Raw genomic sequence first — 26,071 nt, 5'->3', positions numbered from 1 at the left:
TAAAATGTATTTTTTTTTTCCTGTGGGTAGTGGTCAAACTCTCTGAAATCCACTGTATAAATCAGTGCTCCACAAAATTTTGGTTGGGAACCTCTATCAGTAAGAAAACAAAACCTGAATATGAATCCCAATACTAATTTACAGCTACTGCTACCATTTTACATACTTTTGAACAAACACACAAAGTAAAGGGTGATATAAAAAGTACACAGGGGCTGTAAAATTTTTTGTCCTGCATCACAAAGTAGGTTATTTCTTTTAGCGTACCGCTCGATTTCTTTGGAATAATGGGATTTAAATATCAGACCACTATTGGCTCAATATTCGTCTTGATTATAATCCAAAAGCACTTAGGGGAAATTACTCATTACTCACTGGTCTATGCCAAATACAAACTTTTTGATGGAAGTCTTAAAAGTTACACTAGTAACTAGTAGAAGAGCACCCTGATGCTCTGAGAAACAGAAGAGAAATAATAAATGGTGGTGGCCTTGTTAATACAACTTTTATACTCCTACATGTGTCTGCTTTATAAAAGAGTACTTTGGAGATTCTGGTTATATAGAGTGAATCCATTTTAATAATTTTAAAAAGAACATTCAGGTGTAAATTTTCCAGAATTTTTTATGGGATTATATTTATGTAATGTCATTTATATATCACTTATACATGTTAATTCCTGATTTGTAGGAATTATTTCCATTAATTGTTAATATGTAAAATTACATTTTTACCGTTTAGCCATGAAATTTTTTTTTTTGCTTCTTAGGGCTGCACTTGTAGCATATAGAAATTCCCATGCTAGGGGTAGAACTGGAGCTACAACTGCTAGCCACGGCTGCAGCAATGCTGGATCTGAGCTGCATTTGCAACCTACACCACAGTTCACAGCAACGCCAGATCCTTAACCCACTGAGGGAGGCCAGGGATTGAACCGCATCCTCATGGATACTAGTTGGATTCATTTCCAATGTGCCGCAACAGGAACTCCTTGCCATGAAATCTTTTTTTTTTTTTTTTTTTTTTTTTTTTTTGTCTTTGTAAGGGCTGTACCTGTGGTATATGGGGGTTCCCAGGCTAGGGGTTGAATCGGAGCTGTGGCCACAGCAACACCAGATCCAAGCCGTGTCTGTGGCCTATACCACAGCTCATGGCAATGCCGGATCCTCAACCCACTGAGCGAGGCCAGAGATGGAACCTGCGTCCTGACAGATAAACTAGTCAGATTCGTTTCCACTGAGCCACGAAGGGAACTCCCATGAAATCTTAATTGCACCTTCAAGTTTCCTGCTAGACAAACGTGTCTAGAAAGTCTGAAATCCGGGCCTATAATTAGTGGAGACAGGGAAGCTGTCACTATGGAACACCGATTGTGTATCAGGGAGTGTGTCAGTCAGTTTTGCATACAATCTGATTTAATTCTGCGTTAAAACTTATTTTCATTTTAAATGAGAAAATCAGCTCAGCATCCAGCAGAGCAGGTCTGAAACTGGATCAGCGCCGTCTGACTGCAGAGTCAGCACTTGGCCCAGGACCCCCAAGTCATGGATATGCAACCGTCTACCGACCTGGAAGCTGAGCTCCCCCCCCCACTCCAAGGAAAACCTTTTGGCACAGACTGCCAGCTGTCTATCTAAACTCTGCTCTGTACCTTGATATTTCTCCAGATTTCTTTTTCCAGGCTCCCCGGCCACATACAAGGCCGAAGGGCCCTGTGCTGGCCGACGAAGGGAGAGGTAGGCACCGTTGCCAGGGTGGGGCTGCTCAGAAAGGGGCATGCCTCTGTCACCTCTTCCCCTCCATCAGCTAGACCCTGACCATGAACGGAGGTCAGTCTGACCATGAACGGAGCCATACGTCCTAGCGGGAGGGCAGAAACGGGAGACAGAAGCAGGGCTTTGAAGAAAAGCACCCCCCGACACACTGCCCACCTACCCACGCCCTGACTCCACCGCTGCCCTGGGCAGGAATTGAAGTGCTTTTGTGTGTCTGCTCTAACCTTTGGACCACAATATGCGGGAGAGCTTCCTTTAGGGGCCTGGGTTTGTGACAATCCCTGTGGAGGCACAAGGAGGACGACAGGCCGGCAAATGCCATCCTAACCAGCTCCACCTCCGAGGCGGTTATTGGGTTTTTACTTTCACAGAGGATGGAGGAGTTGGTTCAGAGGATCCTCCCTGACATGTTCCCTAGTGAGCCCAGATTTTAACAGGCAGGTAATTGGCCCAGTTTTCTGCATTCCTTAGGCTACCTGGTGCTGCTACCTGGGAAACCAGGGGACATTGAGTAGGAGCGGGGGTGGGGGTGGGAGGGGGGAAAGAAGGATGAAAAACAAGTCGTATCCTAGGACCAGGATACGGGGTTCATGTTCAGTGGCCCTTCTCTGCATTTGGGGGTGCCAAATATTGGAAAACTATTTCAGAACCTAGGAGGTGGCTATTACGGATGGAATTTTGTCTGTCAAAAATTCATATATTGACGGCTCAGCCCACACACAGTACCGATGTATATTCAGAGATGGGACCCTGAAGAAGCAACTACGTTCAAATGAGACTGTCAGGGTGGGCTCTAGTCTCATGTGACAAGTGTCCTCGTAGGCAGAGGAGAGGAGCAGACACAGAGAGACCCCAGGGCTGTACACACAGTGAGTCAACCAGGCGAAGGGGCAGCATGAGCACAGCCAGCCCCGAGCCAAGGGGAACTTTCTCCAAGGAAACCAAGCCTCCCAGCACTTGACCTTGAGGGCCAGCCTCTTCTTATGCATGAGACAGTAAGGTTCTGTTGCGTAAGCCACCCGGTCTGTTGCATTGTGTTATGGCAGCCCTGGCCAACCAGCACAGGGGCCAAGGACAAAAGCATTCTTCCACGTGAGCCACAGGAAAGGGCTCTGACGGGCAGCAGGAGGGGGAGAGAACAGAGTTTTGAACCGAGTCAGACAGAATGATTCCACTTCTTTGAACACTATTTCCGCCCCCCCACCCCACGCTCTTTCAGTGGTTCCGGGTTTTTCATACACTGTTTCCCTTTATAGAAACATAATTTCAAGACAGATGATTTCTTGCAAAGCCTTGAAAAGCAGAAAACCTAAGCGATATTAATTTCCCCAGCTCCTAAGGGGACTCAGTAATAGAGCATGTAAGATGACCTAAACGATGGTCAGATTTTACTCGATTCTGATACTTCATCGTTCTCTCCATCTTGACATTAAAATATGAAACCACTCCTCCTCCTGCTAAATCGCTCTGTATTTAAAACATTAAATTGGTTCACTGTCCTCCTTCGGAACCAAGTGATATAAACGCTCATGAATATGTAAATCAACCCCTCTAAGCACATTATTAATTATTTCAAAGAGAGTTGGAGGTCACCAGCTCACGGCAATTTCTATGCAGGAAGTCTCATTAATACAAGACATCGTACAGGAAGGGAGAAAAAAGTTTTCTCACTGTGTGTGTGTGTGTGTGTGTGTCTGTGTGTGTGTGTGTGTTCAGTGGCCAAGGGAAAACACAGAACGAAACACAGCCTCGGCAGGCACTGAATACAGCCTGTGGATGAGGACGGGGACGGAGAAGTAATGAAGGGAAAAAGTAGGACAATTTTTAAAAAAGCAACATCTGGGAGTTTCCCTCGTGGCCGAGCGGTGAAGGCCTTGGCATTGCCACTGCTGAGCCTCGGGTTACTGCGGTGGCTCAGGTTTGATGCCTACCCCAGAGACTTCCACGTGCCGCTGGTGTGGCCAAAAGCAAATGAATACAAAAGCCAAAACCAAATGAATACAAAAGCAACAACAGTCCAAGTCAGGAAATGCAGAGCTAAAATCTAAAGCACAAATAAACTTAAATTTTCTTGACCACAAATGGCCCCCATTCTTTCAGAATAAAGTTGGGACGAGTCCAGAAACCAGTGGCTCAGGAAGACAGAGCTCCCTTCTTGCTTCCTGAGACGCGGGCTAGAGGACCCAGCGGGTCTGGCCCACTGCGGCTGCCACACCCCAGGCTGCACAGACTCTAGAATCACGCCAACTGCTGAGAAGGCCAGGGAGAGGACTCTGGATATGTACATTTTTATAAAAAGAAGAAGAACGCCCCCAAACAGGTGTTTTGAACAACTCCTGTAGCTATCTTAAGCACTTAAAAGTATCGGTCTATACATTTCTGGGCAAGTAACAATTTCTACTTAAAAATGGTTTACCTTTGCCCTTGAAAACAATGCTCTTCCGAGTCCGGGCAGAAGTCGGTGGAAAGAGATTGTATTTGTTTCCCTGTTAGCTACTCAAGGCATCCCCACTGTTTCGTTTCTTTTCTTCTTTTCTTTCTTTCTTTTCACTTCCCTTTCCTTTCCTCCCCTTTTTCTTTTCTATTTTTTTTCTTTGTCTGTTTTAGGGCCGCACCTGTGGCATATGGAAGTTCCCAGGCTAGGGGTTGAACTGGAACTACAGCTGCCGGCGACAGCAGCACAGGATCTGAGCCTCGTCTGCGACCGACACCCCAGCTCATGGCAACGCCGGACCCTCAACCCACTGAGGGGATACCAGTGGGTTCAGTACCCCTGCACCACAATGGGGACTCCCCTGTTTTCTTAAAACGTCATTTTTCACTTAATTGGATGCAAGAGAAGAAGATGAAAGGCAGTTTGGAAAGTAGAAGCCTAAACAATTAAGAATCAGGCATCAGGGGTGCAATTTTCTGGGATGCGGGGCTCCTCTGAAAGGGAGAAACACTGCGATTGGTAGCACTTCAAACAGGCGCATAGAGTCCTTTCACTTGTAAACACTAAAGGCACAGGCGAGCCTCAAACAAGTGTGCAAGCCCCGTGTCCCCTCTGAAGCAGACTTAGACAAAGGCAGCACTTCCGAGGCCAAACATAGGACTGCACAGAGAGGGCCTGTCGATCTGGCTCAAATGGGCTCCTGGATGCCATCAATTCTGTCCTACAGCTCTTTTGCTGGTCCTTGTCCATGTACCAGTCACTCCTGATAACGAAGCTACTTGATTGAGTGTTGTTCCTTTTGTAGGCAGGGAGAGGAAGCTGCAAAGCCATTCAATAAATTTTATGAGCACCATCCTCTTCACCAGCACGAGAGGTTGCTGTGTGCCCACAGCCCTGTCTGCTTTTCCTCCTGGGCACAGAGCCAGGCTGTGTGCCCAGCTCCCTGACACACACCCTCCGCGCCCCCCACCCCCTGTGGCTGGGTGGAGCCCTGAGGCTAGGTTCTGGAATGAGGAATGAGGGAAGACGTGCTGGCTCCATTTCCAGGCTTGGTCTCTAAATCCCCAGAACGATCCAGAAGGAGCTCCTGCTCCCTCTTGGTCTGCAGCCGGCCTGGGTGAAGAGAGTCCAGTGGGGACCCCCAGGCTGCTGAGGAGGCAGAACCACTAAGTAGCAGAAAGCTGAGTCCCTGTGTGATGGTGTGTGGCAGAGGCCTCACAGCCAACCCACATGGGACCCTGACACAGGGGACAATGAGCCTTGATTCCGTGATTTCAGTGATGCTTTTGTTAGGGAAGTTAGACTGGCTTTACACTGCCTCATACACCCAAGTCAAAGGAAAACCACCCAAACTGCTAAACCATCCCGCAACAGTAAAACAAAGAGTTTAGTATTATTACCCTTAGAAAAATAGGAAGTTTGATTGAATTTCCATTACTTTTGAGGTTGAAAGAACATTGGCTTTGGACTGCAAGCTCATCAGCTGTTTGAAGCCTGGTGCTGCCATTTCCATGGTGGCTGCTATAATTTTTCACGATCTGGGTGCTAGGAGAATAGACTGTGTACTTCAGAGACAGACAGACGTAAGAAGTATGTGTGCAGGAGCAGGTTTCTAGGCAGTTTGTCAATATTTTAAAACTAATATAAATTGCCAAACTGATTTTCAGAAATACTTTCAGAAATACTAAAAATTTATATTTTTACCTGTATTGAATATGTACCTATCACATTATATTTTATGCTTTAAATGAGCAACTATTTAGTAACTAACTACACTGAAATTTCAAGATATGTGCTGACCATGAGCACATCTTTCTTGGTGATCTTTCTTTTAATACCTTTCCTAATTTTCCATGTGGCTATGGAAATTATAGTGACTTGGGTTTTTTTGGTGTGCATTTGGGAATGCCATGTGCAAGAGCCGAAATAATTTTTTATGTTGGATTTTATCTTTAGCCTCCCACAGAGCTGTCTCAAAACCAGTCTAACTGACTCTCCAGACATCAAGAATATCTCTGTTTCTCAAAAGGACCAGAATCTTCTGCCTTGTGCTTGATGTCGCTGACTGAGTTTGATCTAGGACACTAGTAGACTGTATTTGGTGAGTGGAGACATGAGATAGAAAGGAAACGTCAGAGTTCCCATTGTGGCTCAGCAGAAACGAATCTAATTAGTATCCATGAGGACACAGGTTCGATCCTTGGCCTCGCTCAGTGGGTTAAGGATCCGATGTTGTCATGACCTGTGGTGTGGGTTGCAGATGTGGCTCGGATCTGGCATGGCTATGGCTGTGGCTGTGGTATGGGCTGGTGGCTACAGCTCCGATTGAACCCCTAGCCTGGGAACTTCCATATGCTGCAGGTGCAAGCTTAAAAAGACAAAGAAAGAAAGAAAAAAAAAGAAAAAAGAAAATGTCATTTTCTGTTGTATGGAAATGAGAATTGTATGAAAAGTGACCTGGGAGAAGAGCTAAAAGAAAAGTGAAGCATTGAAAGCAGAGGTAGGGATAAGTTTGATGGCACGAGTGGCAAGGCCTATGACTTTTTTTTCTTCTTTTTATGGCAGTACCTGCAGCACATGGAAGTTCCTGGGCTATAGGAGTCAAATTGGCACTGCTGCGGCAACAGCCACAGCAACAAGGGATCCGAGCTGCATCTGCGACCTACATAGCAGCTTGCTGCAATGCTGGATCCTTAACCCACCGAGCAAGGTCAGGGATCGAACCTGCGTCCAAATGGATACTAGCTGGGTTCTTAACCCACTGAGCCATAATGGGAACTCTGCAATGGCATATTATCGGGGGGTGGGAACTCCTTCCTCAGACACCCCAAGGCAACCGGAATCTGTGTTACCAGGATCCACGATGGACTAGAGTGAACACACTCTGCATTGTCTTCATCATATAAGTTCCAGAGCTGCACATTCTCAAGTAAATCTCCCCAAATGCCTGAAGCCCCGCCGAGATGTGTGAGGGCCGCTCGGTGTTAGGAGCCGATGCACGAAATGCTTCCGCATTTCCAATTCATCCTTAGCATGGAACGTAACGACAGTGGGTAAGGTGAAAAGACAGCAAATATTTCAAAATAACTGTGGAGTTGCCTCCAAAGCTCTTAACTTCATGCACGAATTTGTCAGGGGCTCTGGAAACAGGCCACTTGGCTGTGTTTGCCCATCTTATTTTCACCTCCATCAACATTTATTGAAAAACCTATGCTTGTTAGCAAGGCAAATTACTCATGGACAAAATAGATAAGGGCAGAGGGAGTATATTTGTGCTTATTAATGCTACACTCTGCCCCGGAAAATACCTTGCTGCTGCTGGAGTTCCTGGTGTGGCTCTGCGGGTTATGAACGCAACCGGTATCCATATGGGTGTGAGTTCGATCCCTGGCCTCGCTCAGGGGGTTAAGGATCCAGCGTTGGGGTGAACTGTGGTGTAGGTTGCGTTGCTATGGCTGTGGCCGGCAGCCACAGTTCTGATTTCACTCCTAGCCTGGGAACCTCCATATGCCTTAGGTGTGGCCCTAAAAAGACAAAATATATACAGCTTGTAGAATGCTTACCCCTGTAGTAGTTCTCAAACTTTTAAACCTGAGGCCTTCAACAAATACAGAGGGCTGCCCCCAGAGGTCCTCATTTAATTGGACTCAAGCAAGGCCTGGGTATTGGGACTTTTAGAAATTGCCATATTACTGAAGGCGCATTGCGGGTTGAGAACCACTGCCCAGCGAGAAGCAGGGCGGTGGGGGCCGAGGGAGCAGGGAGCTGTGGAGCTACCACACCTGGGCTGAAATCTCAGCTCCACCCTTCCTGACCATGAAGCTCAAATGCTACTAACCCTTTACCTCTCCCTATGAAAAAGAGGAATAATCTAAAATATGGCACAGATGAACAGGCTATAAAACAGAAACGGACTCACAGACCTAGAGAACAGATTTGTGGTTGCCAAGCAGGAGGAGGGGGGAAGTGGGAAGGACAGGGAGCTTGGGGTTAGTAGATGCAAATCATTCCATTTAGAAGGGATAAGCAGTGAAGTCCTGCTGTACAGCCCAGGAACTATATCTAGTCTCTTTAGATAGAACCTGATGGAAGATAACATAAGAAAAGGAATGCATAGATATATACGCATACACACACACACACACACACACATAACTGGGTCACTTTACTGTATAGCAAAAATTGGCACAACATTGGAAATCAACTACATTTTAACCAAAAATATATTAAAAATACAAATAATTCCTACTTTTTAAGTTTGCTGCTGGTTTAAATATGGGAAAAGGGCCAAAAAATTAGATACCCTTCCCTTGACTTTCTTTTCCATAGACCTTTTAGAGGCTTTGTACTTTGCTGTTTACAGGCTTATCTGCTCCTAAAGAGATTAAGAGCATGCCTTCTAGAGCCAGTCAGTTGAGGAGCAGCTCTGCTATGTCCAGCCGTAATACCATATGCAATTTAATTAAATTCTGTGAGCCTCTAGTGTGTCATCTATAAAATGGGAAGAATGACAACATCCATTCTAATAGGGCTTTGTGGGGGCTCAATGGATGCCTGCATGTAAGCATCCCAGGGGTACCTTATTCGGTAAGGAAGGTACTCGGCAATGGCTCTCATCAGATGGCTCATTTTTACTCGCAGGGAAGTAAAGTTCAGCATAACAAAATTTCTGGTCAAATGAGGAGCTCACATGAAGGAAGCCAGGTTTGTCCTTGAAAGGCGTTTTGAGCCAGTTTTAATTGTTCATCATGATAATTATGCCAGTGGAAAAGGTTGGTTCATCACTGACTAGTCATACCTTGAAGAATGCGTGTGTCTAAAATTGAGCTTTGAAGCTTTTAGCTTAAGGGGGTTGAAAGAGATCTGAAAGACTAGGTTTGGAAAAGAGAGCATCTTATGTTTTGGGGGTAAGAGGTATTGGACATTTATATAGAAATGGTGAATTTTTACGGACACAGCAAGAAATTTGGTATGGGAGTCATACAGCAATAGAAATACATGCTATATCTAGCTCTTTTGTGGCTTCTGTGGAGCCAGTGTAATTTGAAAAAAAAAGGGCTAATTCTACTTAGTCTCTTTTTTTGATATATATTTAATTGTCCCAGAAAACTGATCTCAGGCTTTTTTCTTTTTTCTTTCTCATAATGTCACTATTCAAACACTAATGAATGGTTTGCTTCCTGGGCTCTGGAGGTGATAAATAATGGATTTTGAGGTAAGTACTGTTTTGTATGGATGTGGAGAAGTGTGAAGATTAAATAGCTGCATTTATCACACAGTGAGCAAGAACCATCTTGAATAGACATGTCCCCCCAATAGCCTAGCAGAATAACCCTCTCTAGTTTGTGAGCATCAGAATGTCCTTTGGCCTAGGCCGAAGTAGGAATGCTACCACCAAGCCCATCCCAAGATTTCTTTACCGGTGGGTCTCCCATTTATAGGTTCATGCAAACCCTGTGGTTAGAAAAGCGAAGGAGTGGATTCGAGCTGTGGGTTTCATTGCAAGAGTATCCATGGCTCGTGGGTAGACGTGGACTTCGTCCTTGAAAGGAAGTGATGGCTTGAGAAATAAATGCCCCTTGCTTTAATTCAAACTAATTTTGAATTAAGATTTTGAGTCTTGCTGGAATACTTCAGGTCCCACAAAGCTGCCTTTCAATACATTCTTAGTGCCTTTATGGAATTTACCATCATTTTTGCTTTTCATCATATTACATTTTATTTATAAGATTCACAGGTGTTATTAAGTCATATAACCTTTCATTAGTTCCACTGAGGGACAAAACTACCATGGAAATGATATGGCAGTCAATCAATTCTTGCTTCTGATAGTCTGCTGTTTCTACCTATAGTTCGAAAAGCTTTGATTTTCTATTTCTGTTAAATTCCTACTTTCTGTGTCTGCTTCTGTGCTCTATGAGTCAAAGTCAAAGTCAAGAAAACCAAGGGGAAAAGAGGGCCAGCTACCTGGATAGGTGAATGATGCTTGATAATCGGGTGCTTTGTGCATTGAGTTGCAGGAAACACCAACCTACCTTTAAAGACTTCTAAATACATGTTCCTCTATTAATATACATACCTCTGCACAAGTACATTCTATATTCTGGGAATATATGCTTATGTAACAATTGAAATAACAAAAGCCGGTATTCATTGTGCACTCATTATCTTCAGCGCTTAACCTCAAGGCGCTTTAGGTGGCATTATTTTAACGCATCCACATACCAACATATGTGATAGGTGCTGTTGTATTATTCCCATTTTACCTTAAAGCGAAACCAAGGCACACTGAGGTCAGGTGACGTGTCCTGCATTACAAAGGTAGGGAGTCTCAGAGCCAGCGTTTGAACTTGGCTTCCTGCATGTTCTGTGTACACCCACAAATGATTCATTGGTGGATGGGGGAGGGTAATTTTAAGGCTTACACATGTATTATGTGAAATCAATTAAGCTTCACTGAGAACGCACAGGCAGATACTGATTCTGCTCATATGCTGGTTTGCCCGTCAGATAACCATGTGTCATGAATTGTAAAGGGAGCATCCTGAGGAGACAGGGAAGTCCCGCACACAGACTCCTACAGAGGGGGGCCTCTCCTGGCGGTTCCTTTTTGCAGAAGATGCCATGTGCTTGGAAAAAAGAATCAGGAAGACATTCTCTCCTATTAACCAGCTCTGTTAAAATACATAAGTGACTGAAAAACATTCAAGTTTCCCACAAAGATGCCATTAATTAAAGATGGTGCTAACCCAGTAAGCACAAGCCCAAAGAGTAGACAGGGGTCCTTGACCTTGAGAGGTACAGTCCACCTCACCCTGTGGGCATGATGGGCCCCAAGATACAACCCGAGGAAGGTGTGAGGCCATTGCGCTCAGCAGGACGTGCGAAAACTAAGCAAGCGATAAACGAAAAGAATGTCTGGGCTGAGCAAGCATTCAAGCCAATCCGGTTCACTTTTGACAACAGCAAAAAACTAGAATAACATTCGAAAATCTTTTTTCACATGATATGTGAAACGTAATTTGAAGTTAGGATAAAAAAAAGAAGGCTAAAATAATACATGACAAACGGCACTGTGACAAGCTGCGCTGTATTTTGTTACGCGTGAATACTTTTGAAGATACATATTAAAATATTGCTGAGGATAGGAGGAAGCAATTAGTGGCATGAATGATGCAGTGTCGAAGGGCTAGCGCTCAGGTGACTGACGGGTCTGCTGTTTCTAACCTGTCTCAGCCTGTGGTTATTTGCTACAGTCTCTTTTAATAACCAAATACACAAACACGTAGCTTTCTGCCTCTTGTTAAACATTAAAGAGGTGGCAGAGAAGATATTTTTCTCCATAGTAAGTGGCATTTTAAAAAAATGAAAGCAAGATTTTATGGACTATTATTTGTCAATAACCAGTAATGAAGTAGGTACAGTCACCTAAAATAACTGAAAGGATTCCAAAGAAAACAAAGTAGCATATTTAAAATGCATTTATTCCCTGCCCATCCACTGTTAAACTGGAACTCCGGAGGGTATCAGGTTCTCAGGATGCCATCAGCACCGTTAGCGTAAAAAACATTAAATGGTATTTAAAAGGCCACTAAACTGTAGGAGAATCCATATAATGCACTTCAGTGAGATAGCTCTTGACCATGCAAATCTTCTGTTTCACATAGTGGCTGTTAGTTCGTTCTTGTGGTGTAAGGAACTAGCCAAATTAAAGCCAGTTTACACATCTTTATAAAAATATAAGTGATCGAACATTTTTAACCTTTCCCGAGACTGTGAGGAATGGTCAAACTGTCAAATGTGAGCTAGATAGAACGCACTTTTGAAGAAAAATTTATACAATGTATTTGCTCCACCTACCCATTGAGGAAAAGGTGATGTATTTATTTATTTATTTAGTGTTTTCAGAGCCGCAACTGTGGCATATGGAGGTTCCCAGGCTACGGGCCAAATGGGAGCTGCAGCTGCCGGCCTATACCACAGCCACACCAGATCTGACCACAGCTCACCACAATGCCGCATCCTTAACACACTGAGCGAGGCCAGGGATCGAACCTACGCCCTCCTGGATGCTAGTCAGATTCGTTTCTGCTGAGCCACAATGGGAGCTCCCCAAAAGGTGATGTTTTTCAAATGATGGAGAAAAAGAAGTGTAAAAGGATCTTAAACTTATGAAAAGATACCCAACCTTGTTCAAAAAAGGAAAAAAATATAATTGGAAATACCATTTTTCAAATATAAGATTAGAAAAACAGTCTTAAAGCTTTGCAGTTAGTCTGTGGGTGAGGCAGCAGAGAGCCTGCTACTTTTACAAGTGAAAGATGGCAGGACTGTTGGGAGGGGGCTTTGGAAACAATTAGTAAAAATAAATACATATTTCCCTTTGATATAACCCCACTTCTAGGAATTTATCTCAATGATACCCTCACAGAACTATGAAAAGATGTGCGAATACAAGTCTAGTAGTTGTACCACTGCTTGTAATAAAAAAATGAAAACCAAGTATTAACCAATAAGGGAAAAGTATATCCACATAATGGAATTCAATGATGCTAATTTTTTAATGGAGAAAATATCCATATATTACTAGGGCACAAGCTCCAGAAAATATAATGTAGAATAAATAAAAAGCAAGCTGGAGAAAAATACGCACAGTATTCTACTTCTTACTTAAGGGAATGATGCAAATCTCCATCAATACTGCATCGTCTATAATTTGTTTACGTTTTTTAAAATGGGAGATTTTTCAAATAAAGTCTTACCTATATGGGAGAAAAGGAGTATTGAAGAGACTGGAAATAAAAGCTCTATTGCTTTGAATATAACTGGTTTCACAGATTTGACTTTGGAATCCTGTTAATATTTTTCACAATTATAAAAACAATAGATTTGAAAAGCAATTAGAATATAAAATATGTATGCAATTGGTGACATAACTATACAGTAACCGGCACATGACTCCGTTTCCCTGCAGGATATACTTTAATGGTAAAACAAATGGTAAAAATCTTAACACTGTTTTCAGCAGTCATACTTTGGTGATGGTATTGATATTCTAATACGGATACTATTGTCTGTGTATTGTGAAATAAGACAAATGAGTAATTATGTTAATATCACTCAACAATAAGTTTTTTTGCTAAGAGAAGCGGCAATGGCAGTTATGAGATTAATTACTCTAAGTAAAAACTCCATAGCCTTGAATATGAATTGGAAATGTCAGTATAAATATTGTGGTTTTTACCTTTTTAAAAAAGGCAGGTTTCATAGCTCTTGCAACTAACCTTAGAAGCAGTGACCAACCTAGTGACAATGACACATCACGCACCAGGACTGTGACTTCTGAATACCATTTCCTACTGTTAAAGGAACCAGAGCGCCCACCTCATGCCATATATACAGAAATTAACTCAAAGTGGATCAGTGACCTAAACATGAATTAAGCTATTAGGAAAAAACATAGGGATAACTTTACATGACCTCAGATTTGGCAATGGATCCTTAGATTTGACATTGAAAGCATGAGCAACAAAAGGAAAAAATAGATAAATTGGACTTCATCAAAATTAAAAACTTTTGTGTATCAAAGGACATTGCAGAGAATGTGAAAAGACAACTTGTAGAATGGGAGAAATGTTTACAAATCATATAACGGTAAACGTCTAGTAGAAATAGAAAAAAATAAAGAGGAAGAAATAACTCAATTAAATCTCGACAACAGAAAAACAACCCAGTTAAAAGTGCGCAAAGGGCTTGAATAGATATTTCTCTAAAGAATATATACAAACGGTGGACGAGACTATGAAAAGAAAGTCAACATCATTGGTCATTAAGAAAATGCAAATCAAAACCACAATGAAATGCTATTTCATCCTTAATAAGATGGCTACTTAATAAACAAATATCGAGCATTGGCAAGGATGTGGAAAACTAAGAATCCTTGTCAGTTGTTGATGGGAATGTAAAATGATGAAGCAACTATGGAGATAATTTGGTGATTCCCCAAAAGGTTAAACATAGAATTACCATATGATCCAACAACTGCACTTCATATGTATCCAAGAGAAATGAAAACAAATATCCACACGGAAACAAATATACGAATGCTTACAGCAGCATCATTCCAACCAGCCAAAAAGGTGGAACTAGTGCAAATACCCATCGATGAATGAATGGATAAACAATTAGGGTGTGTCCATGTAATAGCCTATTATTCAGCTAGAAAAATGGCAAAGTACTGACAAATGCCACAACTTGGATGAATGTCAAAAACACCCTAAGCAAATAAAGGCAGACATAAAAGGTCACATATTTTATGATTTCTTTTACATAGACTATCTAGAATAGGCAAGTCCATGGAGACAAACCCCACGCTGCCAGGGGTGGGGTCAAAGGAGAATTGGAACTGATTACTTAATGGATACGCAGTATTATTCTTCAGGGACAAAAAGGTTTTGTCATTGCATAGCAACATAAATGCACAAAATACCACTGAATTGTACACTTTAAAATGGTTAATTGTATATTATGTGAATTTCATCTCAATAAAAATACATCTGATAATAATAGTGCAAGTAAAGACTTCCCTAACACTGAAAAACATAAAACGTTATTTAAACATTAGACATTTCAGCTTTATAGCATTCTTCTTTCTTTTTAATTTATCTTCTCTCATATATATTGTGTATATGTTCAAAATTTTGAGCAACAGGGGTGTACCATTAAAAATTGGATAGGGCTGCTCTGAATCCAGGTACTAATCCATAGTTTTCTGGATGAATAGATAGACATACTTTGTGTATGTTGGCTGAATAATATTTTAAATTTCTTTTTGATGCCTTTATGTAGCTTATACATTTTCTAGTTCAACAGAGCTCCTTCAAACCCTAGTGTTTTATACTGTTTGTGATCCCAACATGCATTGTCTTGCCCAGCAATGATTAAATAGATATCTGAGTTTTCCACCCCTCAGTAGGGACTGGGCATATCTAAGATAGTTTTATATCAGTAGTTGTTCTCTTTCTTAATCAGAATTCGAAACGGCGGCGCACGTGGGAGACTTACCCACACAAGGCAGAGAGTAGCCAAGCTGCGGGTCATGGACGAACTGCCGGTCATTGAGCCTCGTCACACAGTACAGGTGGAAACAGTCCAGGCAAATCACGTGGCGGCAGTTGCACTGGAAAACCAGGACGGGGCTCCTGCGTAGGTAAAGAAACACATTTCCTCTAAGGCTGGAAAGGCAACATGTGGTGGAGAACACTTCCTGGAATCCTGCGGGCTTGCTCAGGGCGCACTCTGTATAAAGATCCGTGCTGCTAAACACGGAGCTTATATATGTCGACGCTACCTCTGGAAACAGCCTGTGATCCATAAACAAGACTGATTTTCTTACTGTTATACATTTTCAGGTGACCCTATGTACCAATCAGCTCTTTAAACCCAAGCTCGGATACAAGCTCTTTCTAGAAGCCTTCCTTGCTCCAAATTCCCAGTGATAAACCACATAATCATTTCATCCCCTTACGTCTATTTCTACGGGCCCATTATCACATCATAGTGTTGAGGTTTCTCTTCTTCTCGTAGATTGAAAGTAGCCACTGTGTCTCTTTACACTGATATTCTCATAGCACTGGGCATTGTACAGTCTTAAATAGATGTTCCTTAAATATAATTATAATAATGTATAGAATCTGAACTTCCCCAAAGTCAAAAGCTGAATTATCACAAAGTATGTTAAGCATTCTTTCATATTTCACTGGAAATTAGAAAAACAGAATTTAGGAGTTCCCGTTGTGGCGCAATCTGACTAGGAACCATGGGGTTGTGGGTTCCATCCCTGGCCTCGCTCAGTAGGTTAAGGATCTGGCGTTGCTGTGAGCTGTGGTGTAGGTCGCAGACGTGGCTTGGATCCTGCGTTGCTGTGGCTGTGGTGTAGGCGGGCGGCTATAGCTCCGATTTGACCCTTAGCCTTGAAACCTCCATATGCTGCAGGTGCAGCCCTAACAAACAAACAAACAAACAAACAAAAACCTAGAATTTAGAAATAAAAGATCATCTAACAGAGATCCTTCTACAAGATTTTGTCTATTGTGCTACCCCAATCCCACCCAAATATTTAATTTCTTGAACTAAGGGGATTACTAATAAATAAATGAATATTTAAGTACTAAAAATTCTGGACTTCTTTAAAACACTTCATAGAAAAAAAAAATACCTCCTGGATAACCAGGCCATTTTGCTAGTAAATGAACCACACGCATTTGTAACAAAAAGGAGACAAAATGAATATATTAATTTCAGATCAGCCCCCAGCTGATTTTAATGGTAACAAAGTCTTTGGATCTTAGATGGATAAGCCTATATTCTATGAAATGGTAACCAAACACGAAACATTTTTCATTTCATACCTAATCCTCATCAGATACGAGTCCTTTCTGTAGAAAAACTGATATCAAAAACTAATATTAGTAGTAAGATAATTTCTTAACAATTAAAAGATTTTCAAATTCTGTTTTCCCACATAATTTCAAAGCAATATATAATACAAAATGAAAAGGGAAAAAAATCTTGGTGTTTTAATGTCTTGATGTACAGGGCGATGGTTAACTCAGCCTGAGTGAAGAGTATCCCTGAGGTTTTTATGTGCTTCCGTTTCCCGTCTCTGAACCTTCCGATGTCCTTTCAGGGCCATTTCCGTTCCCAGGGCCTTTTTCCATTAGGTGTTGACTGTTTTCTGAACTTTCAGCCTCTTCCCTTCTCACATCCCCTTTGAAGACGATAAAATGCAACGCCTTCCTATTTCTATCGGGTGAGTCAGACAAGCGCACACACACCCAGTCCCTCTCTGTGACCTGTGGAGCCGCTGCATTTTACCGTCTTCTCTTGGAGCTAAGTTCTGTGACAAATGTTCTTCATTCTGATTTTGGCAACATGGTGACTCAGCCTCTATAGACCTTTAATCCGCTATCAACACATAGAAACACCGGAGAAACTATGAGAACATTTATAAAAATGTTGCTATATATAACAAGGTTAAAAAGAAAGCTTAGCAATTACCCTGTAGAAGAAATAAAAGAAACTTATATAAAAGCCAAAGTGGTGACCATGGACTGTGGACCCCGTGACAGTGTCTCAGAGAGATGTGAAGACACATGGCGCGTAGCCACAGATTTAGCAAATGGGTTCCTTTCCATCCCTATTAAAATGAAGGCTAGAAAGCGTTGTCTTTCATGTGTCTGGACAACATTTATAGTTGGCCCTTCAGTTAAAATATGGTAAAAGAACTTAGACCATCTAAACAATTCAGAGAACATGAATTGATCTGCTTTATTGATCACATCCTGCTATTTGGAACAGATTAGCCAGAAATGGTAACTATATTGGAGTCCATGGTGTGTGATAAACTCCTTGCAGATTCAGGGGTCAGCCACATGAGGGAAGGGTTTAGAGGTCTAATGATTGGATGGAAGGACACAGCTAAGAGTCATCATGTGCTCCCCCGACTAAGAATGAGGTACAAGGTCATCACAGGCTCTCTGGGACCAGAGGCTCTGGTTCCCACAGAGTGAGGCACGTCCTTCTGGGGAGACAGGAGGAGCCCTAGTGGAAACCAAGCTGCTGTGGCACCACTTCAGTTCAGCCTCCTCAAACTGGAACACAGGCAGGAAGGGAAATTGACCACACTGCCGGGGTAATTGACCCTAAGTATCGGGAAGAGCCGGAGCTGCTGGGAAGGGAAGAATTCATATGGCATCTAGGTGGTTCCATGGGACATCTCTTGAAATGCCCCAGGCAAATTTAGTGACAGATGGACAGGGCAGCAGTTAGGGCTTAAGAAGTGTATGGCGACCAAGACTTGAAACACTTTGGGATGTATATTTATTATACTTATATACCTATGCATATATGCATATATACTATATGTGCATATTTATACATAGAGAGATAGAATACATGTATGTTGATAGAGGCATAGATCATGATATATAAAGGCAGAGATAGCAAATGCACATATTTCACATAGAATTATCAGTTGGATTTCTTGATATGGTTATGAGGTAAAGAGACGGGGACTGGAGCTCACCTTCTCTCATGAAAACAAATAAATTACAACCAACTGCTGGGCAATCTTCAACAAAATAGACTGGAAACCACTAAAAAAGATACGCTATTCCAATAGACAAAGAGGAGGCTGCATCCAGACGGTAGGAGGGGTGATTACACAACACAAGCAAACCCCATACCTTCCAGGTGGGCAGCCCACAGACTGGAAGGTAACCATACCACAGAGGCTAACCCGGGGGAGGGAGAGTTCTGATCCTCGCATCAGGTTCCCAGGCTTGGGCATCTGGCATTGGGAAGAGGAACCCCCGGAGCATTTGACGTTGAAGGCCAGTGGGGCTTGTGCGCAGGAGCTCCACGGGACTGGGGGAAATGGAGACCCCATTCTTGAAAGGCCCACACAGGCTTTCATGTGCACTGGGTCCCAGGGCAACGCAGAGACTCCATAGGAATCTGGGTCAGACCTGCCTGTGGTTCCTGGAGGATCTCCTGGGAAAACAGGGGGTGACTGTGGCTCACTGTGGGGGAAGGTCATTGGAGGCGAAGGTCTTGGGAATGGCCATAAGCTTGTGCTCCTCTAGAAGTGGCCATGATGGAAAAATCTGGCCCCACCATCATTACCCAGGCTGCCTAAAGACTCTAATCTCACCCAGAGACAAAGGCCCACCCACCGGAGGATAAGAATCAGCTCCACCTACCAGGGGGCAGGCACCAGTCCCTCTCATCAGGAAGCCTGCAGCAAGCCCCTGAACCAACTTCAGCCACAGAGAGGCAGACATCAGAAGCAAGAGAGGCTACAACTCTATTGTCTGCAAAAAGGAGACCACACCAAAAATCTACAGAAAATGAAAAGGCCGAGAATTATGACTCAGATAAAGGAGCAAGAAAAAACTCCAGAAAACCGGCTAAGTGATCTGGAGATTCCCAACCTCCATGAAAAAGCCTTTAGACTCATGCTAGTGAAGATGACTCAGGATCTTGGAAATAAACTGGAGGCAGAGACTGATAAATTACAAGAAACAATGAACAAAGAAATAGAAGATATAAAGATTGAGCAAGCAGAGATGTCAAATACAATAACTGGAATGGTTATGAGGTAAGACTGTTCATCTCTTGAGAATATTCTTAGTATTTACAAAATGTTAGGTGAGTGACACACATGACACCCATTGAAAGGTTTTTTTTTTGTTTGTTTTTTGTTTTTCATAGCCAGAGGGACTATACAATTAATTCCCCAAGTGCTAGATAAAAGAGGAAAGGGAGAAATACTAGTATTTATGAACATCGACTTTGCATGAGGGACCTTGCTAGGAACTTCACGTGCATTGTTTTCCATTTCATTCTCCTAAAATAACACCCTGACTCTCCTATTCATCACGCTCCTCTCTCCATCACCAGTCACTCTGTGGTCGTGCTCCTTCCTATATCCTAGCTTATGTCTAATTCCTTTACTCCTAGACTCATGCTCCGTGTCATGCATTTCTGTAGTACAATGCATTCCAATATATTTATGTTCAAATCACAATGCCAAATTTCAAGGTCTAGTTGATGACTGAGGACCCCCAAGGAACTTTCTCCAGAGCCCGATTCGTCACTGATTCTTCCCTTTCTCTTTACCTTTTATCCATAAGGTCTGTCCTCAGTGTGCTTCGGCTATACTTTCACTTTTATTCAAAGTGCACACTGCCCACATTAAAATGAAACGTCATGAAAAGACAGAGGCCATTCTTGTTGAACCCTTTGGAGACCCACACCTAACCGTATACAGTACAGAGCACACCATAGTTACATTGTCAATAGTTACGGATTGTACCAGGGGACAAATGAATGGAATGTTTTCACTTTATAATCTCTCTGCTCCCATTCATACCTTTTTCACTCAAGTGCTTATTCAGCACCTACTTGGCTAAAGTTGGCACTTAATAAATACATGTGGAATGTGGCACTGAGTGAATGAACAAATACTTTATGGTCAAAATTGGTTTAAGTGCTGGGAAACACGCACACACACAATCCCAAGGCACTGCTGGGGGCACAACGTGTGTGTGGAACAAGTATTACCAGGAAATATATGTGGTCACCAACTCCGGCGCCACAGAAGTTAGGAGAGGAGCGAAGTCGGAGGCAGCTTGGCTCCACTAGGGACCTGAGCTGACTTTGAAGGAATGGGAGCCTTGACATTGGGCCGCTGGAGAGAAACATGGTGTCTGGGCAAGCGAGGAAACCTAGACAGAGAGAAGCATTTTTGGAACAGGAAGTATTCAGTTGGGCTGATTGAGAGGATGTATCAGGAAAAGAGTGAGAAGGGGAGAAGGAAAGAGTTGGACACAGAGCAGACTCTGGTCAGGGACTGTGGCGGGGGCGGCGGTGGGAGGGATTCTAGGACACAAACCTGGCAGAAAACGTCTAGGTCACGGGGTTCGCTGGAGACCCTTAAGCCTGGGAGGGAGAGATAGCTCAGTAAGTGTAATTCCGAGGAAAGTTTGGAGGGAAAGAAGTGAGTCGTGACAAGTCTTTGGAGGTCATGTGCATGCGTCACGTATGAGTCACTAAGGGTCTGGACTTTGGGGTGCTGGTGGTTCTAGAAATGGAAATGGAAGATGGCTAAGAGTGACATTTCTGAGGAGGACCTGCCAGACCTGTCTTCTCAGGGGTCCTTTTTCTTTCTGACATTCCTCTGTGCCCTTTGCTTCAACTGGACATAAATGTTAATTGACCAATCTAGAAAATGATTTTACCCCAGTGAGGCAGGTTATATAGAGAGCAGTTAGTTAATCAAAGGTTAAATAAAGTTCTCCATCATATGTAAAAGGAATTACAAATGCTGTACTTGACGTCATTGAACAGTCATTTGTGTGGAATGAATTCCCTGCTTTTATTACAGGAGTGATCCAGAGACCTCTTATTCACAAAGTAGTAGGCATAATTGAAGGAGTCTTAGTAAAAAACAAAATGGCGAGTTATTTACACACATGACACAAAGAATATTTTTCCATTGTAGTATGAACATTTAAACTCTTATAAAATTAGTTCTCTAGTATCCACAAAATGGTATCGATTTTTCATATTTATCTGAAAAAACAGGCAGTTTAATTTGCTCTCTACCTCATTTGTTCTCTCTCTCTCTCTCTCACACACACACACACATGCATTTGCTCTCCTAACACTCCTTCTCTCTGCCAAAATCATTCTATTTCTCTGTCTGATTCTTTCCCACACACATATCTTCATTTATACCTATTAAGAGAGGGGCTATGGCTGCAGCTTCTCAACTGAATCTGACATATACTGAATACAATGTGCCAAATATTTCAAGATCTGTACAGCTAAGGAAGCCAGGCTCAACTCCAAAGTAAATAAAAACCCGCTGGAGTGGGTAGGCAAGGACGCACATAATTGTAGCACAGGGCAGAGTATGTTAAGTTATGCTAGAGTCGTAGGGATTTCTATGTGGCCTCCAAGATGTTCCCCAACGAGCCCGCCCTCTGGTCTTTCTGCTTTTGCGTAGTTTCCTTCCACACTGTGGGAGTTGACCTGCTTCATCCACAGGGAGATGCGGGAATACCAATGTGCGACTCCAAGACCAGATCAGAAGAGACACCACAGCTGCCTGTGCTCTCTCCTGGGTCGCCTGTTCTGAAAAACGTGACCAAGTGAACGGCCATGTTGCGAGGACACTCAAGCAGTCTTCGGAGAAGTCCACACGGCAAGGAAGGACTTGCCAATGGCCAGCACTGACTTGGCAGTCACCTAAGTTAACCATCTCCGAAGCAGATTCTCCAGCCTACGACAAGTCCTTAGGTGGCTACAGACCTGGCTGGCATCTTGACTATAACTGCATGGGATACTCTGAGCAAGAACCACCCAGCCCAGTTGCTCCCAAACTCCCTGCCCACTGAAACTGGGCAAGATCACACTTAGTGCTGTCTTAAGCCACTAAGTTTTGGGATATACTTTTTTTTTTTTTTTTTGGCTTTTTGCCTTTTAGGGCCATACTTGCAGCATGTGGAAGTTCCCAGGCTAGAGGTCAGATTGGAGCTGCAGCTGCCAATGCCACAGCAATGCTGGATTTGAGCCTTGTCTGCAACCTATACCGCAGCTCACGGAAACGCTGGATCCTTAACCCACTGAGCGAGGCCAGGGATCAAATCCACGTCCTCATGGATACTAGTCAGGTTCTTTACTGCTGAGCCACAATGCGGACTCCTGGGATCTACTTCGTGAGTGTGTGTGCAGCAATATGTAACTAATACAGGCTCATATTAAGATAACGGATCAGAAAAGAATTCATAAAAGTGGTGGCATGAGAAGGAGGACCAAGATTCCAGTGCCTGGAGACCGAGAAAACACGCCAGGTCAAGAGAAGGGATGGAGTCGTAAGGTACAGAGCATGGAAGGGGGATGCTGAGTTAGGCAGTGCAGCTGCTTTCTTCATTTACCCCAGCAAAAAGCAAAATTAAATAGAAACGTATAGCTAGGAATAGTGGGATCTTGAAACACAATGAAAAGCAATGAAAATTAGAATAAAAAATGATAAGTATAAAATCATCAAAGAGATTAAAAAATACAATTTCGCGGCTGGAGGGAGAAAGTTAGCACTTAAATTTAGCTAACACTGGACCCTTGAAAATTCACACGCTGTTTTTACAATATTTCGTTGGTGCAGTAGTAATAGCAGATGTTACGCCCCAGTTGGCAAATTTTCAAAGCTCCCTTCAGACTCTCTGTACATCAACAACTATGACTCCTGGGAATTTAATAAAGCATTTGATTAGGTAAAAATAATTAGGGGGAGAAAGCTACACCATTAAATTACTCGGCTTTATCTCCTCAGCAATGTCACTTTAAATCCCTTTTAGAACTTATAAACAATAAATAAATAAATGGCTGAAATCTCAGAAACCAAGCACATTTTCATTTCCTCTCTGTGTAGCCACATTACCTTGTAATTGCCCACACGCGCTACCAACAAAGTATCCTGACTGCAGACGTGCTAGAGATCCCGCTCTGCACACGTGTCGTGTGGGTTCATTATGTGAGGTAGCCAAGTGAGGCGTCCCGGTCACTGGAGAGGCCCCTGATCCAAGGCACTAATTGATGGACTCAAGTTTTAGAGATTAAAATAAGCTTCAACAGTTGAATGACCTTCCAAATTCCTTCCAGCAGCCACGTTAAAATCTCGCAGTAAGTTCATTCGCCCATTAGTCAGCTTGAAGTCAGAAGCCTATTAAGGCGCTGGCAGATCCCAAACAAGCCCATTAACGACCCCTTCCAAGGTCTTCCTCTGCTCGTGTTCTCAGGCTGTATCCAGTCCGCTTTGACTGACACACACACACACACACACACACACATGTTGACTCTGGCTCTACACGCATACTTGCAGGGGTCCCGGTATTTCGGCATCTACGACACACCCAGGATGGACATGCTTTATGTTTGCTTTTTTACGTGACTTTCCTTCATCCCTTCTGCCAGTACAACCACTGTCGGTGCCAGGCCCTGTCCTGTTGATGCCAGGCAAAAGCGAACAAGACACGGTCCTTAACCTCAGGTCCTACAGGGTTGAAGGCCAAGAAGTTAAGTGGCCCAGTGTAGAAAGTGCTACCATAGGGACGAGTTTAGAAACCACCTAAGCTGTCTCTGGGGTTAGTGGAAGAGGTTCCAAGACAGCTCAGGCTTCCCCCAGGCAGAGGGAAGACACTGGACAAGCTAAGCGGCTTCCCTTATGGATGAAGGCTTTAAATAAAACATTCTAGGAAACGATACAGTAAATGGGTTACAGAGAAGATGATTAAGAAAATAGAAACTCCCTGTCTCTTTCTCTAATTGACAAAATTCCCTTTTCCTATTTGATCCTAATTCAGTAACTCTATATCCCATCGGGGGCATTCGATGTCACTGAATTCTGGCGAGTTTCCGGGGTTGGTAGATGTAAACTATTGCGTTTGGAGTGGCTCAGCAATGACATCCTGCTGTACAGCACGGGGAACTATATGCAGTCCCTTGGGATGGAACATGACGGAGGAGAATGTGAGAAAAAGAATGTATGTGTCTGCATGACTGGGTCATTTTTCTGCACAGCAGAAAATGGCAGAACAATGTAAATAAACTATAACAGGAAAAATAAGAATCTGAATAAAAAATCAAAAGAAAATGTTAAAAAAAAAAAGAATTTCTAACCTCAGCATTTGTTTTAAAGTTTGATCCCACTGATCGGGACTCTGCAAACTCTCCTGTCGTTAATGTACAGTTTTAATCCTGGAACGCAACCTGATTTACATATCCTGTGGTTATAAAACTTACCAAAACATGCACCTATGTGCCCGTGATGTAATACCTTGCAGTTCCCTGGGTGTATTTTCTGCACTGGGACAAAACCTTGGCCTCATGTGTGTCCAGAGCAATGGCTCTCTGGGAGCACTTGGCTGAGAAGCCCTAGTGTTTCCTTTCCTTAAAAGCTCCCTATCAAGTTAACTAGATCCCTGTCGATATGTTAACTTGCTCTCTTTATTGTCATGTAGAGAAATAGGAAAATGTCACATAGCAGCCACTTTTTCTATTTTGGACATATTTCTTTTCAATAGATACTGATTTTTGAGTCTACCAAGCTGAATCTATCAAAACTGTCGAGTGAAGATTCAGAGCGGCAAAAGTGCAATGCTTTCTAGAGGAAAGAGGTCAAGTCTTCAAGGGCTGGTATAGTCTGGATGCTCCAAACTCATTCTCCACATTCATCCTTCTGGATGAAACCACAATGGGCAGCCATTCAATCGTCACGGTCTTACGCCCACCTGCGGCCCCTGAGCCAGTTGGGTCAGCTCGTCTCAGCAACGTTAAAGTAGCTTCCGTCACGGCAGGTCTTGGCCAAAGTTATGCCAATGTAGGAAGACCCCAGTTTTCCTTCTCTCAGAGCCCTCCACAGGCAAGACGCACCAGTGGAAGGTGTCTTCCGTACTGCCTGTTGAAAGGCCTCTGTCTCTCTCAGGCCAGCCTCTTCACAGCTTCTGAACAACGTCTGTCTGTCTGTCTGTCTTTCATCGTCTGTCTTTCTTTGACGGTTTTTTATTCTAGTTGATTTACAGTGTTCTGTCAATTTCTGCTGTACCGCAAAGTGACCCGGTTTTACATATTTCTACACAGGCTTTTTCTCCTATTATCAGCTATCATCTTCTATCACAAGTGATTGGATAGAGTTCCCTGTGCTGTACAGCAGGACCTCATTGCTTCTCGATTCCAGATGTCATAGTTTGCATCTTCTAACCTCAAACTCCCGGTCTAACGCACTCCCTCTCCCTCCCCCTCGGCAGCCACAACTCTGCTCCCCCGTCTATGAGACTGTTTCTATTCTATGGCTAGGTTCCTCTGTGCCATATTTGAGATTCCACGTATAAGTGATATCATATGTGAACCACCTTTTTCTTTATGCTCTTATCTCTATGCATAAGATTCTTTCTATTCATCTTAAAAAAAAAAAATTGTCAAGGTTCGGCTCCCATCCACCTTCTTTCAAGAAGCTGTTACCAGTAAGCCTCTACCTACATGGATTCTCCCACTCACTTCCTGATTTCCTGTAAGGCTTATGTTGATAAAGAATCCATTTTTATTCAACTTAGTATTTTGTTGCATAACAGTCGTATTGTTCACTCTCTCTTCTATGAGCCCAGATCAGGTCCCCCAACTCAAATTCGACACGTAGGAGTTGGGAAGCTCCTATGTGCTGGTTCTTTTGCTCCACCTGGGGAGGGGGCAGGTAGTCCCTGTCCTCTTGGAAGTCCGTTTGATGGTGAGACAAATGAGA

At 43.0% G+C, this 26,071-nt stretch overlaps 1 protein-coding gene across 1 annotated transcript in view; it reads right to left on the bottom strand.

Annotated features, from left to right (window-relative positions):
* Window positions 1-26,071, bottom strand: part of PRKN (parkin RBR E3 ubiquitin protein ligase) — a gene marked incomplete at its 5' end in the record, with an annotated part of 1,030,308 nt that overhangs the window by 422,965 nt on the left and 581,272 nt on the right. Inside the window, 1 exon segment of the mRNA NM_001044603.2 lies at window positions 15,274-15,410. Within this exon segment, the coding sequence (NP_001038068.2) occupies window positions 15,274-15,410 (137 nt within the window).

The sequence above is a fragment of the Sus scrofa genome, chromosome 1, assembly GCF_054392235.1.
Source record: "Sus scrofa isolate SSC_HxYL_T2T_F1_AM1 chromosome 1, Sscrofa_HxYL_maternal_Yorkshire_Landrace_v2.0, whole genome shotgun sequence".
Classification (NCBI taxonomy): domain Eukaryota; kingdom Metazoa; phylum Chordata; class Mammalia; order Artiodactyla; family Suidae; genus Sus; species Sus scrofa.
Note: the sequence above shows the minus strand (reverse complement) of the source record. Positions and strands in the feature narration are given on the sequence as shown.